Source organism: Tachyglossus aculeatus, chromosome 6, assembly GCF_015852505.1.
Source record: "Tachyglossus aculeatus isolate mTacAcu1 chromosome 6, mTacAcu1.pri, whole genome shotgun sequence".
Lineage (NCBI taxonomy): Eukaryota > Metazoa > Chordata > Mammalia > Monotremata > Tachyglossidae > Tachyglossus > Tachyglossus aculeatus.
The window spans coordinates 4,742,484-4,762,969 of record NC_052071.1 but is presented as its reverse complement, the minus strand read 5'-3'; the positions used below and the strand labels follow the sequence as shown (position 1 = coordinate 4,762,969).

Below are 20,486 nucleotides of genomic sequence, written 5' to 3'. Positions count from 1 at the left end.
GGCACTCACTAAACACCGGCCGATCCCTTCCTTTCCCCCACTCATCCCTTCAATCGCATTCACTGAGCGCTTACGGGGGGCGGACTCGGCGCTCGGGAAACACAAGCTGGCAACGTACGGAGGTTTATTGTTATTGCGGAGTGATTTCGGTCAAAGTGGATCTCAAGCCACTTTAATAAATGCCTTGAAAATTACAGTTTCGTACGTTAGTGCATTTATATTCAAGCGCTCAGTACATTCATTCATTCAGTCGTATTTATTGAGCGCTTACTTTTTTTTTTAAATGGCATTTGTGAAGTGCTTACTATGTGCAAAGCACTGTTCTAAGCGCTGGGGGGGGGATACAAGGTGATCGGGTTGTCCCGTGTGGGGCTCACAGTCATCACCCCCATTTTACAGATGAGGGAACTGAGGCTCCGAGAAGTTAAGTGACTTGCCCAAGGTCACACGGCAGACATGTGGTGGAGCCGGGATTCGAACCCATGACCTCTGACTCCAAAGCCCGGGCTCTTTCCACTGAGCCACGCTACTGTGTGCAGGGCACTGTACTAAGCGCTTGGGAAGTACAAGTCGGCAACATGCAGAGGCGGTCCCTACCCAGCAATGGACAGTACAGTGCTCCGCACACAGTAAGCGCTCAATAAATACGATTGATTGATTATTTAATCATAATTCCAGCGCTTAGAACAGTGCTTTGCACATAGTAAGAGCTTAATAAATGCCGTTATTAATTAATTAATTAATTAATAATGATTATGGAATTCGATAAGCGCTCCCTAGGCGTTTGTTCGTTATTATTGTGGAGCGATTTAAATTATAGTTTTGTACATTAGTGCTTTGATTTAATCATAATGATGATCATGGAATTCGAGAGGCGCTTACTACGCGTTTGTTCATCCATTCCATCCCACTCACCGGGCACTGGACTCGACGCCTCCGGGCGGGATTCGTTAAGCGCCCACTAAGCGTTTGTTCGTTGTTATTGTGGAGTGATTTCAATCAAAATTGATCTCGATGCACTTCAATAAACGTTTTGAAAATTATAGTTTCGTACATTAGTGCATTGATTTAATCATAATAATGATTATGGAATTTGATAAGCGCTCACTAGGCGTTAGCTCATTATTATTGTGGAGTGATTTCAATCAAAATTGATCTCAATCCACTTTAATAAACGTCTTAAAAATTATAGTTTCGCATGTTAGTGCATGTATTTAATCATAATAATGATTATGGAATTCAATGAGAGCCTACTATGCGTTTGTTCATTCATTCAGTCGTATTTATCGAGGGCTTACAGTGTGCGGAGCACTGTACTAAGCGTTTGGGAAGTACAAGTTGGCAACATATACAGACGGTCCCTAGTAATGATTATGGAATTCAATAAGCGCTCACTAGGCGTTTGCTCATTATTATTGTGGAGTGATTTCAATCAAAATTGATCTCAACCCACTTTAACAAATGTCTTGAAAATTATAGTTTCGTACATTAGTGCATTTATTTAATCATAACAATGATTATGGAATTCGATAAGCGCTCACTAGGCGTTTGTTCATTATTATTGCGGAGTGATTTCAATCAAAATTGATCTCGATCCACTTTAATAAATGTCTTAAAAATTATAGTTTCGTCCGTTAGTGCATGTATATAATCATAATAATGATTATGGAATTCGATGAGCGCTTACTATGCGTTTGTTCATTCATTCAATCGTATTTATTGAGCGCTTACGGTGTGCGGAGCACTGTACTGAGCGCTTGGGAAGTACAAGTTGGCGACATATAGAGACGGTCCCTACCCAAAGTTCATCCATTCCATCCCACTCACCGAGCGCTGGACTCGACGCCTCCGGGCGGGATTCGTTAAGCGCTCACTAGGCGTTTGTTCACTGTTATTGTGGAGTGATTTCAATCAAAATTGATCTCAATCCACTTTAATAAACGTCTTAAAAATTATAGTTTCGTATGTGAGTGCATTTACTTCATTCATTTATTCATTCAATCATAATAATGATTATGGAATTCGATAAGTGCTCACTAGGCATTTGTTCATTATTATTGTGGAGTGATTTCAATCAAAATTGATCTCAATCCACTTTAATAAACGTCTTAAAAATTATAGTTTCGTACATTAGTGCACTTACTTAATTCACTCATTTATTCATTCCATCATAATAATGATTATGGAATTCGATAAGTGCTCACTAGGCGTTTGTTCACTGTTATTGTGGAGTGATTTCAATCAAAATTGATCTCAAGCCACTTTAATAAACGTCTTAAAAATTATAGTTTCGTATGTGACTGCATTTACTTAATTCATTCATTTATTCATTCATTCATTCAATCATAATAATGATTATGGAATTGGATAAGCACTCACTAGACGTTTGTTCACTGTTATTGTGGAGTGATTTCAATCAAAATTGATCTCAATCCACTTTAATAAACGTCTTAAAAATTATAGTTTCGTACGTGACTGCATTTACTTAATTCATTCATTTATTCATTCAATCATAATAATGATTATGGAATTAGATAAGCGCTCACTAGGCATTTGTTCACTATTATCGTCGAGTGATTTCAATCAAAATTGATCTCAATCCACTTTAATAAACGTTTTAAAAATTATAGTTTCGTACATGAGTGCATTTACTTAATTCATTCATTTATTCATTCATTCATTCAATCATAATAATGATTATGGAATTCGATAAGCGCTCACTAGGCATTTGTTCACTTATTGTGGAGTGATTTCAATCAAAATTGATCTCAATCCACTTTAATAAACGTCTTAAAAATTATAGTTTCGTACGTTAGTGAATTTAGTTAATTCACTCATTTATTCATTCAATCATAATACTGATTATGGAATTCGATAAGCGCTCACTAGGCGTTTGTTCACTGTTATTGTGGAGTGATTTCAATCAAAATTGATCTCAATCCACTTTAATGAACGTCTTAAAAATTATAGTTTCGTACGTTAGTGCATTTACTTAATTCACTCATTTATTCATTCAATCATAATAATGATTATGGAATTCGATAAGCACTCACTAGGCGTTTGTCCACTGTTATTGTGGAGTGATTTCAATCAAAATTGATCTCAAGCCACTTTAATAAACGTCTTAAAAATTATAGTTTCGTACGTTAGTGCATTTACTTAATTCACTCATTTATTCATTCAATCATAATAATGATTATGGAATTCGATAAGCACTCACTAGGCGTTTGTTCATTATTATTGTGGAGTGATTTCAATCAAAATTGATCTCAATCCACTTTAATAAACATCTTAAAAATTACAGTTTCGTACATTAGCGCATTTATTTAATAATAATCATGATTATGGAATTCAATAAGCGCTTACTATGCGTTTGTTCACTCATTGAATTGTATTTATTGAGCGTTTAAGGTGTGCGGAGCACTGTACTAAGCGCTTGGGAAGTACAAGTTGGCGACATATAGAGACGGTCCCTACCCAACGTTCATCCATTCCATCCCACTCACCGAGCGCTGGACTAGACACCTCCGGGCGTCCAGTTCAGCCCCCTCCTCTCACTCACTGCCGCCTTTTTTTAAAAATAATAATAATAATGATGGCATTTGTTAAGCGCTTACTATGTGCCAAGCACTGTTCGAAGCACTGAGGTAGATACGAGTCTACAGAAGTCTAGAGAAGCAGCGTGGCTCAGTGGAAAGAGCCCAGGCTCTGGAGTCAGAGGGTGCGGGTTCTAATCCCCACTCTGCCCCTTGTCAGCTGTGTGACCTTGGGCCAGTCATTTCACTTCTCTGGGCCTCAGTTCCCTCATCTGGAAAATGGGGGTGAAGACTGGGAGCCCAAGGTGGGACAACCTGATCACCCTGTAACCTCCCCAGCACTTAGAACAGTGCTTGGCACATAGTAAGCACTTAACAAATGCTATTATTATTATTATTAATAATAATAATCCCAACTCCGCCACTCGTCAGCTGGGTGACCTTGGGCCAGTCACTTCACTTCTCTGGGCCTCAGTTCCCTCATCTGTCAAATGGGGATGATGACCGTGAGCCCCACGGGGGACAACCTGATCACCTTGTATCCCCGCCGTCCCCCAGTGCTTAGAAAAGTGTCTGGCGCATAGTAAGCGCTTAACAAATGCCATCATTATTATTAGAACAGTGCTTATTTCAATCCACTTTCATAAACGTCTTTAATCGTAATAATGATTATGGGATTTGTTAAGCGCTCACTAGGCATTTGTTCATTACTATTGTGGCGTGATTTCAATCAAAATTTATCTTAATCCACTTTAATAAATGTCTTAAAAATTATAGTTTCGTATGTTAGTGCATTTATTTAATCGTAATAATGACTATGGAATTCGATAAGTGCTTACTATCAATCAATCAATCGTATTTATTGAGCGCTTACTGTGTGCAGAGCACTGGACTAAGCGCTTGTAAGTTATAATTGTGGCATTTGTTAAGCGCTTACTATGCACTTGTTCATTATTAAGAATTATTATTTTTATTTTAATACATTTAATCATTACTTGCATGGTTATTATGGGATTTGTTTGGTGCTTACTATGCACTTGTTCATTATTAAAAACTGTTATTTTTATTTTAATACATTTAATCATACTTTTATTTTCATTATGTGATTTGTTAGGCACTTACTAGGCACTTGCTCATTATTAAAAATTGTTATTTTTATTTTAATACATTTAATCATCATACTTTTATTGTTATTATGGGACTTGTTAGATACTAGGCACTTGTTCATTATTAAAAATTGCTATTTTTATTTTAATACATTGAATCATCATACTTTTATTGTTATTATGGGATTTCTTAGGCGCTTACTATGCATTTGTTCATTATTAAAAATTGTTGTTTTTATTTTAATACATTAAATCATCGTTATTTTTATTGTTATTATGGGATTTGTTAGGCGCTTACTCTGCATCTGTTCATTATTAAAAATTATATTTTTATTTTAATACATTTAATCATTACTATGGGATTTGTTAAACGCTCACTACACGCTTGTTCGTTATTATTGTGGCATTTGCTAAGCGCTTACTAGTCACTCGTTTATTATTAAAAATTGTAATTTTTATTTTAATACATTTAATCATTACTATTTTTATTGTAATTAAGGTATTTGTTAAGCGCTCATTAGTCATTTGGTCATTAGATCTTTTTACTTTAAAACATTTAATTATTATTATTACTATGGCATTTGTTAAGCGCTCACTATGTATTTGGTCACATTATTGTGGCATTTGTTAAGTGCTTACTGTGCGCCTGTTCATTATTAAAATGTATAATTTTTATTTTAATACACTTCACTATTATGGGACTTGTTAAGCGCTCACTATGCATTTGTTCATTATTATTGTAGCATTTGTTAAATGCTCACTATGCTTTTGTTCATTATTAAAAATTATAATTTTAATTTTAATACATTTAATCATGGTTTTTATTGTTAATATGGGATTTGTTCATCGTTTACTATTTTTTGTTCATTATTATTATTATTATTTGTTAAGTGCTTACTATGTATTTGTTCATTATTAAAAATTACAATTTTTATTTACTACGTGTAATAATTACCATTATGGGGTCTGTTAAGCGCTATGTATTTGTTCATTCTTAAAAATTATAACTTTTATTTTAAGACATACTTAATAATGATTATTATGGCATTTGTTAAGCACTTTCTATGTATCTGTTCATTATTACTGTGGTATTTGTTAAGCACTATGTATTTGTTCATTCTTCAAAGTTATATTTTAAAGACATACTTAATGTCTGACATAATAATAATAATTATGGCATTTAAGCACTTACTATGTATCTGTTAATTATAAATGTGGCATTTGTTAAGTGTTTACTGTGTACCTGTTCATTATCAAAAATGATAAATTTTTATTTAAATATATTTATTTAATAATTATTATTATTATTACCATTATGGGATTTGAGATTTGCTTACTACGCGCCAAGCACCATTCTAAGCACCAGGGTACATACAAGGTCATCGGGTTGTCCCCCGTGGGGCTCACCGAGTCTCCATCCCCATTTTCCAGATGAGGGAACTGAGGCTCAAAGAAGTGAAGTGACTTGCCCAAGGTCACACGGCTGACAAGCGGCAGAGCTGGGATTCGAACCCACGACCTCTGACTCCCAAGCCCGGGCTCTTTCCACTGAGCCACGCTGCTCCTCTAGTGACAGCGGACGGCAGTAGTGGCCCTAGGGGTCCAAAGGTCCCGGGTTCCAATCCCGGCTCCGCCGCTTGTCAGCTGTGTGACCTTGGGCCGGTCACTTCACCTCCCTGGGCCTCAGTTCCCTCATCTGTCAAATGGGGATGAAGACTGGGGGCACCACGGGGGACAACCTGCTGACCTTGTATTCCCCCTCCCCAGTGCTTAGAACAGCTCTGGGCACATAGCGAGTGCTTAATACCAAAATTATTATTATTATTATTATCTGGAAAATGGGGATGAAGCCTGAGAGCCCCATGGGGGACAACCCGATCACCTTGGAACCTCCCCAGCGCTTAGAACAGTGCTTTGCACATAGTGAGTGCTTAATAAATGCCATTATTATTATTATTATTATTAACAAAAACCGACATTATTATTATTGTCATCTGGAAAACGGGGATGAAGACTGTGAGCCCTGTATGGGACAACCTGACGACCTTGGATAATAATAATAATGATGGCATTTGTTAAGCGCTTACTATTTGCAAAGCACCGTTCTAAGCGCCGGGGTAGATACAAGGTGATCAGGTTGTCCCACGGAGGGGCTCACCGTCTTCATCCCCATTTTACAGATGAGGGAACTGAGGCCCAGAGAATAATAATAACAATAATGACGGTATTTGTTAAGCGCGTACTCCGTGCAAAGCGCTGGGGAGGTTCCAAGGTGATCAGGTTGTCCCACGGGGGGCTCACAGACTTCATCCCAATTTTCCAGATCATAATAATCATAATTTTGGTATTTGTTAAGCGCTCGCTATGTGCCCAGAGCTGTTCTAAGCACTGGGGGGAATACAAGGTCAGCAGGTTGTCCCCCATGGGGCTCCCAGTCTTCATCCCCATTTTACAGATGAGGGAACTGAGGCCCAGAGAATAATAATGACGGTATTTGTTAAGCGCTTACTCCGTGCAAAGCGCTGGGGAGGTTCCAAGGTGATCAGGTTGTCCCACGGGGGGCTCACAGGCTTCATCCCCATTTTCCAGATCATAATAATAATAATTTTGGTATTTGTTAAGCGCTCGCTATGTGCCCAGAGCTGTTCCAAGCACTGCGGGGGGGATACAAGGTCAGCAGGTTGTCCCCCGTGGGGCTCCCAGTCTTCATCCCCATTGTACAGATGAGGGAACTGAGGCCCAGAGAATAATAAGAACAATAATGACGGTATTTGTTAAGCGCTTACTCCGTGCAAAGCGCTGGGGAGGTTCCAAGGTGATCAGGTTGTCCCACGGGGGGCTCCCAGTCTTCATCCCCATTTTCCAGATGACCCAGCCGACAGTCGGCGGAGCCGGGATTTGAACCCACGGCCTCTGACCCCAAAGCCCGGGCTCTTTCCACCGCGCCACGCCGCTCCAAGTGAAGCGACTCGCCCCCAAGTCACCCAGCCGGCAGTCGGCGGCGCGGGGACTCGAACCCACGACCCCTGTCTCCCAAGCCGGGGCTCTTCCCACTGAGCCGCCTCTCGCCCCGGCGGCTAGTAAGTAGCCCCGGGGGGGGGGAAGGGGGGGGTCTTACCCTCAGCAGGAGGGGCAGCAGCAGCCTGAGCAGCTCGTCCTCGGCCGGCCGGATCTTCTCGAAGCACTCCAGGACCCAGGTGAGGAACTCGTGGCGGTCCAGCATGCCGTCCTGCGGGGTCGGAGGTCGGAGGTCAGAGGTCGGGGACCCCCAGGGGGCCGCGCCCGGACCCCCCCGCCCGCCCCGTACCTGGAACATGAACATGGCCAGCTTCTCGTTGTACTCCCACTGGCGCAGGGCGGCCTCCACGTCGTGGGGCGGGGGTCCCGGGGCCGACCCGCAGCCCCCCGGCCGGTAGAAGTCTGCCATCTTCTGCACTTGCTCCCACAGGTACTTGGTGATGATCTGCGTCCACTCTGCGGGGAGGGGCCGGGGCTCGGACCGCCGCCTCCCGCCCACTGACCGACCCCCAGCTCGCCCTCAATCCATCCATCAATCAGTCGCATTTATTGAGCGCTTACCGTGTCCCCCCCTCTAGACTGTGAGCCCACTGTTGGGTAGGGACTGTCTCTATATGTTGCCAACTTGGACTTCCCAAGCGCTTAGGACAGTGCTCTGCACACAGTAAGCGCTCAATAAATATGATTGATTGATATGTTTGTACGGATTTGTTACTCTATTTTACTTGTACATGTCTATTCTATTTATTTTGTTAATATGTTTGGTTTTGTTCTCTGTCTCCCCACTACTAGACTGTGAGCCCACCGTAGGGTAGAGACCGTCCCTACATGTTGCCAACTTGGACTTCCCAAGCGCTTAGGACAGTGCTCTGCACACAGTAAGCGCTCAATAAATATGATTGATTGATATGTTTGTACGGATTTATTACTCTATTTTACTTGTACATGTCTATTCTATTTATTTTGTTAATATGTTTGGTTTTGTTCTCTGTCTCCCCACTACTAGACTGTGAGCCCACCGTAGGGTAGAGACCGTCCCTACATGTTGCCAACTTGGACTTCCCAAGCGCTTAGGACAGTGCTCTGCACACAGTAAGCGCTCAATAAATATGATTGATTGATATGTTTGTACGGATTTATTACTCTATTTTACTTGTACATGTCTATTCTATTTATTTTGTTAATATGTTTGGTTTTGTTCTCTGTCTCCCCACTACTAGACTGTGAGCCCACCGTAGGGTAGAGACCGTCCCTACATGTTGCCAACTTGGACTTCCCAAGCGCTTAGGACAGTGCTCTGCACACAGTAAGCGCTCAATGAATACGACTGATTGATATATTTGTACGGATTTATTACTCTATTTATTTATTTATTTTGCTTGTACATCTCTATTCTATTTTATTTTGTTAATGTGTTTGGTTTTGTTCTCTGTCTCCCCCTTCTAGACCGTGAGCCCACAGTCGGGTAGGGATCGTCCCTAGATGTTGCCAACTTGGACTTCCCAGGCGCTTAGGACAGTGCTGTGCACACAGTAAGCGCTCAATGAGCACGACTGATTGATATGTTTGTATGGATTCATTACTCTATTTATTTATTTATTTTACTTGTACATCTCTATTCTATTTATTTTATTTTGTTAGTATGTTTGGTTTTGTTGTCTGTCTCCCCCTTCTAGACTGTGAGCCCACTGTCGGGTAGGGACCGTCCCTAGATGTTGCCAACTTGGACATCCCAAGCGCTTAGGACAGTGCTCCGCACACAGTAAGCACTCAATACGATTGATATGTTTGTACGGATTTATTACTCTATTTATTTTACTTGCACATATCTATTCTATTTATTTTATTTTGTTAGTATGTTTGGTTTTGTTCTCTGTCTCCCCCTTTTAGACTGTGAGCCCACTGTCGGGTAGGGACCGTCCCTATATGTTGCCAACTTGGACTTCCCAGGCGCTTAGGACAGTGCTCTGCACACAGTAAGCGCTCAATAAATACGATTGATTGATTGCAGAGCACTGCACTAAGCGCCTGGGAAGTACAAGCTGGCAACATAGAGAGACGGTCCCTACCCGACAGTGGGCTCACAGCCCTCGCGCGAAGAGTAACCATCAGGACGATGTGAAGCGCTTACTACGTGCCGGGCACTGTTCTCCGTGCTGGGGGGGGATACAGGTCGGCAGGTTGTCCCACGTGGGGATCACGGTCTTCGTCCCCATTTTATTAATAATAATAATGATGATGGCATTTGTTAAGCGCTTACTCTGTGCCAAACACTGGTCTAAGCGCTGGGGGAGATAAAAGCTCGTGGGGCTCACGGTCTTAATCCCCATTTTATTAACAATAATAATAATGATGATGGTATTTGTGAAGCACTTACTACATGCCGGGCACTGTTCTAAGCGCTGGGAGGGATACAAGGTCATCAGGTTGTCCCACGTGGGGCTCACCATCTTAATCCCCATTTTTTTTTTAACAATAATAATAATGACGATGGTATTTGTGAAGCGCTTACTACGTGCCAGACAATGTTCTGAGCGCTGCCCTAAGCGCTGGTATAGATACAAGGTCATCAGGTTGTCCCACTTGGGGCTCACGGTCTCCATCCCCACTTTATTAATAATAATAACGATGATGATGGCATTTGTTAAGCGCTTACTACGTGCCAAGCACTGTTCTAAGCACTGAGGGGGATATAAGGTCGGCAGGTTGTCCCACGTGGGGCTCACGGTCTTCACCCCCATTTTATTAATAACAACAACAACGATGGCATTTGTTAAGCGCTTACTACGTGCCGGGCTCTGTTCTAAGCGCTGGGGGAGATACAAGGTAATCAGGTTGTCCCATGGGGGGGCTCTCGGTCTTAATCCCCATTTTATTAACAATAACAACAATGATATTTGTTAAGCGCTACGTGCCAGGCATTGTTCTAAGCGCTGGGGGAGATACTAGGAAGTCAGGTTGTCCCACGGGGGGCTCACGGTCTTAATTCCCATTTTATTAATAATAATAATAATAATAATAATGATGACGGCATTTGTGAAGCGCTTACTATGTGCCAAGCACTGTTCTAAGCGCTGGGGGCGATCCAAAGTAGTCCGGGGACGTGGAGTTCACAGTTTTAACCCCCATTTTAATAACAATAATGGTATCTGTTAAGCGCTTATTACACACCAGGCACTGTTCTAAGTGCTAGGGAAGATACAAGATCATCAGGTTGTCCCACGTCTGGCTCACCGTCTTCATCCCCATTTTATTATTAATAATAATAACAATGGCATCTGTTAAGCGCTTACTATGTGCCAAGCACTGTTCTAAGCGCTGGGGGAGATAGACGGTAGTCAGGCTTTCCCACGTGGGGCTCACCGTCTTCATCCCCATTTTATTACTATTCTTATAATTCATAATAAATCACCAGGCACTGTTCTAAGCACCTGTTATTTGTTATTATAATTAATAATAATAACAATAATAATAAACGCCTGCTATTATAATTAATAATAATAATACGATGGCATTTGTTCAGCGCTTACTCGGTGCCAGGCACTGTTCTAAGTGCTGCGGTACACAGATCCAAGGCAATCGGGTCGGAACCAGTACCCGGTGGGGCTCGCAGTCTTCACCCCCAGTTTCCAGGTGGGGAAACTGAGGCCCAGAGCAGTGGTGGGCGACCGGGAGTGGGGGGAGCTCTCACCTATGAAGGGGTCGATGACGTGTCTCTTCTTGACCTTGGTCTCGGTGATGGCGGCATAGTAGGCGCAGGTCATCTTGATGAGCCAGGCCGCCCGCATCACGGGCACCGTGTATTTGGCTAAGTAGCCCAGGACTTCCTCCTTCTTGCTGAAAATGGGCACCTGCGGGCAGAGGCGGGGGTGAGCGGGCGCGGGGCACCTCCATCCGAACAATAATAATAATAATAACGGCATTTGTTAAGCGCTTACTATGTGCCAAGCACTGTTCTAAGCGCAGGGTGGGGGATACAAGGCGATCAGGTTGTCCCACGCGGGGCTCACAGTCTTCATCCCCATTTGACAGATGAAGGAACTGAGGCCCGGAGAAGTGACTGGCCCAAAGTCACACAGCTGGCGGTTGGCGGAGCTGGGATTTGAACCCATGACCTCTGTGCTCTTTCCACTGAGCCACGCTGCTTCACTCCTGATGGCATCTGTTAAGCGCTTACTACGTGCCGAGTACCGTTCTAAGTGCTGGGGAGGTTACAAGGCGATCAGGTTGTCCCACTTGGGGCTCGCGGTCTTCATCCCCATTATCCAGATGAGGGAACTGAGGCCCAGAGAAGTGAAGTGACTCGCCCAAAGTCACCCAGCTGACAATTGGCGGAACCGGGATTTGAACCCGTGACCTCTGACGCCAAAGCCTGTGCTCTTTCCACTGAGCAACGCTGCTTCAATAATGATGGCACTTGTTAAGCGCTTACTACATGCCAAGCACTGTTCTAAGCGCTGGGGGAGATACAAGGTGATCAGGTTGTCCCACTGGGGGCTCCCAGTCTTCATCCCCATTTTACAGATGAGGGAACTGAGGCCCAGAGAAGTGAAGTGACTCACCCAAAGTCACACAGCTGAAAGTTGACGGAGCCGGGATTTGAACCCACGACCTCTGACTCCAAAGCCCGGGCTCTTTCCACTGAGCCACGCTGTTAAGCGCTTACTATGTGCCAAGCACTGTTCTAAGCGCTGGCAATAACAGCCCTGACGGGAACCGGCATGTGCTGACTCTGTGCAAAACCCTGTTCTAAGCGCCGGGGTGGGACGCGGTCCCTGACCCACATGGGGCTCACAGTCAGACCGATAATAATGCCAATAATAATAATAATAATAATAATTTTGGTATTTGTTAAGCGCTTACTATGTGCAAAGCACTGGTTTAAGCGCTGGGGGGGATACAAGCTGATCAGGTTGTCCCCATGTGGGGCTCACAGTCTAATAATAACAATAATGATGGCATTTATTAAGCACTTACTATGTGCAAAGCACTGTTCTAAGCACTGGGGAGGTTACAAGGTGATCAGGTTGTCCCACGGGGGGCTCACAGTCTTAATCCCCATTTTACAGATGAGGGAACTGAGGCCCAGAGAAGTTAAGTGACTTGCCCAAAGTCACACAGCTGACAACGGGCAGAGCCGGAATTTGAACCCATGACCTCTGACTCCAAAGCCCGGGCTCTTTCCCACTGAGCCACGCTGCAATAGATTAGTCTACTAATCTATTAGTAATCATAATAATAATGATGATGGTAGTTATTAAGCGTTCACTATATGCAGGGCACTGCACTACGCGCTGGGGTAGACTGAGAGCCCACTGTTGGGTAGGGACTGTCTCTATATGTTGCCAACTTGTACTTCCCAAGCGCTTAGTACAGTGCTCTGCACACAGAAAACGCTCAATAAATACAATTGATTGATTGATTGATTGGGGTCGATCCGAGCAAATGGGGTTAGACGCAGTCCCTGTCCTGCGTGGGGCTCACAAAGTCATACTAATAATAATCATAGTAATAATAATAACAATAATAATAATAATGGCATTTATGAAGCGCTTACTATGTGCAAAGCACTGTTCTAAGCGCTGGGGAGGTTACAAGGTGATCAGGTTGCCCCACGGGGGGCTCACAGTTATAATGATGATGGTAGTTGTTAAGCGCTCACTAGGTGCACTGTACTAAGCGCTGGGCTGGATCTGAGAAAAGCGGGTTCAGTCCCTGTCCCATGTGGGGTTCACAGTCAAAGTGATAACAATACTAACGATAATAATAATGACGATGTGGTAGTTAAGCGCTCACTACGTGCCGGACACTGTACTAAGCGCTGGGCGAGATCCGAGCAAATGGGGTTGGACGCGGTCCCTGTCCCATGTGGGGCTCAGAGTCAAAGTGATAATGCTACTATTATCACTACTACTAATAATAACGATGATGGCAGTTGTTAAGCGCTCACTATGTGCCAGGCACTGTACTAAGCGCTGGGGGGGATCCGAGCAAATCAGGTTGGACGCAGTCCCTGACCTACGTGGGGCTCACAGTCAGCGTGATGATAATATTTATTTTATTTGTACATATTTATTTTGTTAAGTGTGTTTTGTTTTTTTGTCCGTCTCCCCCTACTAGACTGTGAGCCCGCTGTCGGGTAGGGACCGTCTCTAGATGTTGCCGACTTGGGACTTCCCAAGCGCTTAGTACAGTGCTCTACGCGCAGTAAGCGCTCAATAAATACGACTGAATGAATGAATGAAAATTACCAACAATAATAATATTATTACTAGAGAAATTAGACGTTAGAAGTAAAATTAGAGAAGCAGCGTGGCTCAGTGGAAAGAGCCCGGGCTTGGGAGTCAGAGGTCCTGGGTTCTAATCCCCTCTCCGCCAATTGTCTGCTGTGTGACTTTAGGCAAGTCACTTCACTGCTCTGGGCCCTCAGTGATCTCACCTGTAAAATGGGGATGAAGACGGTGAGCCCCACGGGAGATGATCTGATCACCTCGTATCTCCCCCGGCGCTTAGAACAGCGCTCGGCACGTAGTAGAGAAGCAGCGTGGCTCAGTGGAAAGAGTCCGGGCTTTGGAGTCAGAGGTCATGGGTTCTAATCCCGGCTCCCCCCCCCCCGGTCTGCTGGGTGACTTTGGGCAAGTCGCTTCACTTCTCTGGGCCTCAGTTCCCTCCTCTGGAAAATGGGAGGGTGGAGACTGGGTAATCGACGAGTAGGGGGCAAAATAAGTTAACCTGTGTAAAACAAGTTGTCTGGGCCTCAGTTCCCTCATCTGTCAAATGGGGATGAAGACTGTGAGCCCCCCGGGGGACAACCCAATCACCTTGTAACCTCCCCAGCGCTTAGAACACAGTAATAACAATAATGGCATTTGTTAAGCGCTTACTACGTGCAAAGCACTGTTCTACGTGGGGCTCACAGCCTTCATCCTCATTTTACAGATGAAGGAACTGAGGCTCAGAGAAGTTAAGTGACTTGCCCAAGGTCACACAGCAGAGAAGCATCGTGGCTCAGTGGAAAGAGCCTGGGCTTTGAGCCCGCTGTTGGGTCGGGACCGTCTCTATATGTTGCCAACTTGTCCTTCCCAAGCGCTTAGTACAGTGCTCTGCACACAGTAAGCGCTCAATAAATACGATTGAGTGAATGAATGAATGAATGAAAGGAGAAGGCTAGGGACCATCTATGTTGCCAACTTGTCCTTCCCAAGCGCTTAGTACAGTGCTCTACACACAGCAAGCGCTTAATAAATACGATTGAGTGAATGAATGAGTGAATGAAAGGAGAAGGCTGTGACCGCCCATCTCTATATGTTGCCAACTTGTCCTTCCCAAGCGCTTAGGACAGTGCTCTGCACACAGTAAGCACTCAATAAATACGATTGAGTGAATGAATGAATGAAAGGAGAAGGCTAGGGACCGTCTATGTTGCCAACTTGTCCTTCCCAAGCGCTTAGGACAGTGCTCTGCACACAGTAAGCGCTCAATAAATACGATTGAGTGAATGAATGAATGAAAGGAGAAGGCTAGGGACCGTCTATGTTGCCAACTTGTCCTTCCCAAGCGCTTAGGACAGTGCTCTGCACACAGTAAGCACTCAATAAATACGATTGAGTGAATGAATGAATGAAAGGAGAAGGCTAGGGACCGTCTATGTTGCCAACTTGTCCTTCCCAAGCGCTTAGGACAGTGCTCTGCACACAGTAAGCGCTCAATAAATACGATTGAGTGAATGAATGAATGAGAGGAGAAGGCTAGGGACCGTCTCTCTATGTTGCCAACTTGTCCTTCCCAAGCGCTTAGGACAGTGCTCTGCACACAGTAAGCGCTCAATAAATACGATTGAGTGAGTGAATGAATAAATGAATGAATGAGAGGAGAAGGCTAGGGACCGTCTCTCTATGTTGCCAACTTGTCCTTCCCAAGCGCTTAGTACAGTGCTGTGCACACAGGAAGCGCTCAATAAATACGACTGAATGACTACCATCATTATTATTAGTAGTGGTAAGCGCTTCACAAACCCCAACGTTATTATTAACGTCTGTCCTTCTAGACGGTCAGCCCGCCGGCCGCTCTCTCGTCCTCTTCCCGGCGCTCCGGAGCGCTCTGTAAGTAGCCCGGAGTGAGGACGCCGCCCGCCCGCCGCCCCCCGTCGCCGCGGGCACCTTCTTGGCCAGGTGGAGGAGGGGCTTGGTGCCCGCTAGGTCGGTGAACCAGGCGTTGATGGCGTTCTGGGAGCGGGCGGTGACCAGCCAGAAGTTGTCCTTCTGGTTGACCTGGGGCTTCCGGCGGCCCGTGTCCGGCAAGGTGCTGCACCGGAGCTTCTCCGCGATGATGCTGCTGAAGTTCGAGCTGATCTGCGGGGGTGACATAGGAGACGCTCCGTTGGCCCGCTCGGATTTACTGAGCGCCTACGCTGGGGGGGCGGGGGGGGGGCCGGGGTGACGGATCGATACGCGGTCCTTACTACTGCTCCCAGACTGAGCCCCCTTTTTTTCCCCCTCTCCTCCTCCCCATCCCCCCCACAGCACCTGTATATTTATTTATTACTCTATTTATTTTACAGTTCCCTCATTGGTAAAATGGGAATTAAGACTGTGAGTCCTGTGTGGGACAGGGATGCTGCCCAGCCTGATAGCCATATTACTCTATTTATTACTCTATTTATTTATTTTACTTGTACATACTCTATTTATTTATTACTCTACTTATTGTTACTCTATTCATTTTACTTGTACATATTTATTCTATTTATTTTATTCTGTTTTACTTATTATTACTCTATTTATTTTACTGGTACATATTTATTCTATTTATTTTATTCTGTTTTACTTATTATTACTTTATTTATTTTACTGGTACATATTTACTCTATTTATTTTATTCTGTTTTACTTATTATTACTCTATTTATTTTACTTGTACATATTTATTCTATTTATTTTATTCTGTTTTACTTACTATTGCTCTACTTATTTTACTTGTACATATTTATTCTATTTATTTTATTCTGTTTTACTTATTGTTACTCTATTTTACTTGTACATATTTATTCTATTTATTTTATTCTGCTTTACTTATTATTACTCTATTTTACTTGTACATATTTATTCTATTTATTTTATTCTGCTTTACTTATTATTACTCTATTTATTTTACTTGTACATATTTATTCTATTTATTTTATTCTGTTTTACTTATTATTACTATTTATTTTACTTGTACATATTTATTCTATTTATTTTATTCTGTTTTACTTATTATTGCTCTATTTATTTTACTTGTACATATTTATTCTATTTATTTTATTCTGTTTTACTTATTACTCTTCCTTGTACATATTTAATTTATTTTATTCTGTTTTACTTATTATTGCTCTATTTATTTTACTGGTACATATTTATTCTATTTATTTTATTCTGTTTTACTTATTACTCTATTTACTTGTACATATTTATTCTATTTATTTTATTCTGTTTTACTTATTATTGCTCTATTTATTTTACTGGTACATATTTATTCTATTTATTTTATTCTGTTTTACTTATTACTCTATTTACTTGTACATATTTATTCTATTTATTTTATTCTGTTTTACTTATTATTACTCTATTTATTTTACTTGTACATATTTATTCTATTTATTTTATTCTGTTAATATGTTTTGTTTTGTTCTCTGTCTCCCCCTTCTAGATTACTTGGTCCATATTTACTATTCTAGTTATTTTGTTAATGATGTGCACCTAGCTGTGAGACCACTTCTAGACTGTGAGCCCACTGTTGGGTAGGGACCGTCTCTATATGTTGCCAACTTGGACTTCCCAAGCGCTTAGTACAGTGCTCTGCACACAGTAAACACTCAATAAATAAGACTGAATGAATGAAAGAATGAATGAATCTACCCCAGTGCCTGGCAAGGACTAAACGCTTAACAAATGTCACTTGAAAAAAACGACAATTCTAATGACTTGAAAGTTGGGAAAACAGTTTCATAGGTTTGCTGGGTCCTCGGAGAAAAGAAATCATGCCTGATTTTTCACTAGGCCTTAATGTCTGATATAATAATAATAATAATGGCATTTATTAAGCTCTTACTATGTGCAAAGCACGGTTCTAAGCACTGGGGAGGTTACAAGGTGATCAGGTTGTCCCACGGGGGGCTCACAGTCTTCATCCCCATTTTCCAGAAGAGGGAACTGAGGCCCAGAGAAGTGAAGTGACTTGCCCAAAGTCACACAGCTGACAAGTGGCGGAGCCGGGATTTGAACCTGTGACCTCTGACTCCAAAGCCCAGGCTCTGTCCACTCAGCCACTTAACTTCTCTGTGCCTCAGTTCCCTCATCTGTAAAATGGGGATTAAGACTGTGAGCCCCCCATGGGACAACCTAATCACCCTGTATCCCACCCAAGCTTCGCACATAGTAAGCGCTTAACAAATACCATCATTAATTCTAGACTGTGAGCCCGCTGTTGGGTAGGGACCGTCTCTATATGTTGCCAACTTGGACTTCCCAAGCGCTTAGTACAGTGCTCTGCACACAGAAAGTGCTCAATAAATACAACTGAATGAATGAATGAAGGAATGGAGTATATCCAAGGTCATCAGATTGTCCCACTTGGGGCTCACAGTCTTAATCCCCATTTTCCAGATGAGGGAACAGAGGCGCAGAGAAGTGAAGTGACTGGCCCAAGGTCACACGGCAGGCAAGGGGCAGAGCCGGGATTAGAACCCAGGACCTTCCCAGGACCGGGCTCTACCCGCTAGGCCGTGCTGAGGAAGCGCTCAGTAAATGCCCTGGATTGACTGCTTGGCCTCCGGGGGGGTGGGGGAGGAAGGGGCACTGCGGTGGGCGCCGGGGTCCCGTGGGGGTCTTGGCCGCCCCCCCGGGGTGGGGGGCACCTTGGCGGGGTTGAAGTTGACGTTCTTGGCGCTGCCGTGCTCGTCCCCGGACACGGCGGGCTGGTTGTTGAATCCCTGCTTCACATTCAGGGCCGTCAGCTCATCCTACAAGGGGACATGGGGAGGTGGAACAAGACCCCCGCCCTCAGCTCTGGGACCCCCCCCCACCCCAACCAAGGCGCCACGCCCCCGCCCTCGGCTCTGGGACCCCCCGCCCCCGCCCCCAACTCCGGAGGCTGGGCCCCCCACAATCCTCAGGGCTGAAGCCCCCATCTCCCCCCTCAGGTCCTCCTCAGCCACAGGAAGTGGGACACCCCTCTCCCCAGCTAAGGGATCCCCTTCCCCCTCCCCTCGGCTTTGGGGACGCCCCTCGGCTCTGAGGGACCCCCCCCAACTCCAGGAGGCAGAGCTCCCACAATCCTCAGCGCTAAAGACCCCCCCCCCCCCCACCGGCTCTCCCTCAGTTCTGGGCCCCCCTTCCCCCTCAGCTCTGAGACCCCCCCCCCACAACACCAGGAGGCAAGACTCCCACAATCCTTTGCGCTAAAGACCGCCCCCCCCCCAGAATCTCCTCAGCTGCAGGAAGTGGGACCCCCTCTTCCCCTCCCCCCAACTCCAGGAGGCAGGGCTCCCACAATCCTCAGCGCTAAAGACCCCCCCACACCCTCAGATTCTAATAATAATAATGGCATTTATTAAGTGCTTACTAGGTGCAAAGCGCTGTTCTCCTCAGCTGCAGGAAGTGGGACTCCCCCATTCCCCCCTCCAACTCTGGGAAGCAGAACTCCTACAATCCTCAGCGCTAAAGACCCACCCCCACCCCCCACCGGCTCTCCCTCAGTTCTAGGCGCCCCTTCCCCCCTCAGCTGAGACCCCCCCCCCAAATCCAGGAGGCAAGACTCCCACAATCCTTTACGCTAAAGACCCCCCCCCTTTCAGATTCTTCTCAGCTGCAGGAAGTGGGACCCCCGTTCCCCCCTCCAACTCCGGGAGGTAAGGCTCCCACAATCCTCAGCCTCAGTTCTAGGCGCCCCTTCCCCCCTCAGCTGAGACCCCCCCCCCAAATCCAGGAGGCAAGACTCCCACAATCCTTTGCGCTAAAGACCCCCCCCCCCTTTCAGATTCTCCTCAGCTGCAGGAAGTGGGACCCCCGTTCCCCCCTCCAAATCCGGGAGGTAAGGCTCCCACAATCCTCAGCGCTAAAGACGCCCCCCCCCTCAGTTCTAGGCCCTCCCTTCCCCCTCCTCTCCCCTTCCCCCCTCAGCTGAGACCCCCCCCAACTCCAGAAGGCAAGACTCCCACAATCCTTTGCGCTAAAGACCCCCCCCCCCCCCCAGATTCTCCTCAGCTGCAAGAAGTGGGACCCCCCTTCCCCTCCCCCCAACTCCAGAAGGCAGGGCTCCCATAATCCTCAGCGCTAAAGACGCCCCCCACCCTCAGGTTCTCCTCAGCTGCAGGAAGTGGGACACCCCCCCCCCTCAGTTCTGAGACCCCCCCCCACAACTCCAGGAGGCAGGACTCCCATAATCCTCAGCGCTAAAGACCCCCCCACCTCAGGTTCTAATAATAATAATAATATTAATGGCATTAAACCCTTACTATGTGGAAAGCACTGTTCTCCTCAGCTGCAGGAAGTTGGACTCCCCCCTTCTAACTCCGGGAGGCAGGACTCCCACAATCCTCAGCGCTAAAGACCCCCCCCCACACACACACCCTCAGATTCTAATAATATTAATAATAATGGCATTTATTAAGCGCTTACTATGTGCAAAGCGCTGTTCTCCTCAGCTGCAGGAAGTGGGACTCCCCCCTTCTCCTCCCCTCAACTCCAGGAGGCAGGGCTCCCACAATCCTCAGCGCTAAAGACGCCCCCCACCCTCAGTTCTAGGCCCCCCCCTTACCCCTCCTCTCCCCTCCCCCCCTCAGCTGAGAC

At 45.0% G+C, this 20,486-nt stretch overlaps 1 protein-coding gene across 1 annotated transcript in view; it reads right to left on the bottom strand.

Annotated features, from left to right (window-relative positions):
* Positions 1 to 20,486, bottom strand: part of MED12 (mediator complex subunit 12) — a 98,269-nt gene that overhangs the window by 76,178 nt on the left and 1,605 nt on the right. Inside the window, 5 exon segments of the mRNA XM_038748411.1 lie at positions 7,761 to 7,871; positions 7,950 to 8,116; positions 11,352 to 11,511; positions 15,820 to 16,011; positions 18,554 to 18,658. Of these exon segments, the coding sequence (XP_038604339.1) occupies positions 7,761 to 7,871; positions 7,950 to 8,116; positions 11,352 to 11,511; positions 15,820 to 16,011; positions 18,554 to 18,658 (735 nt within the window).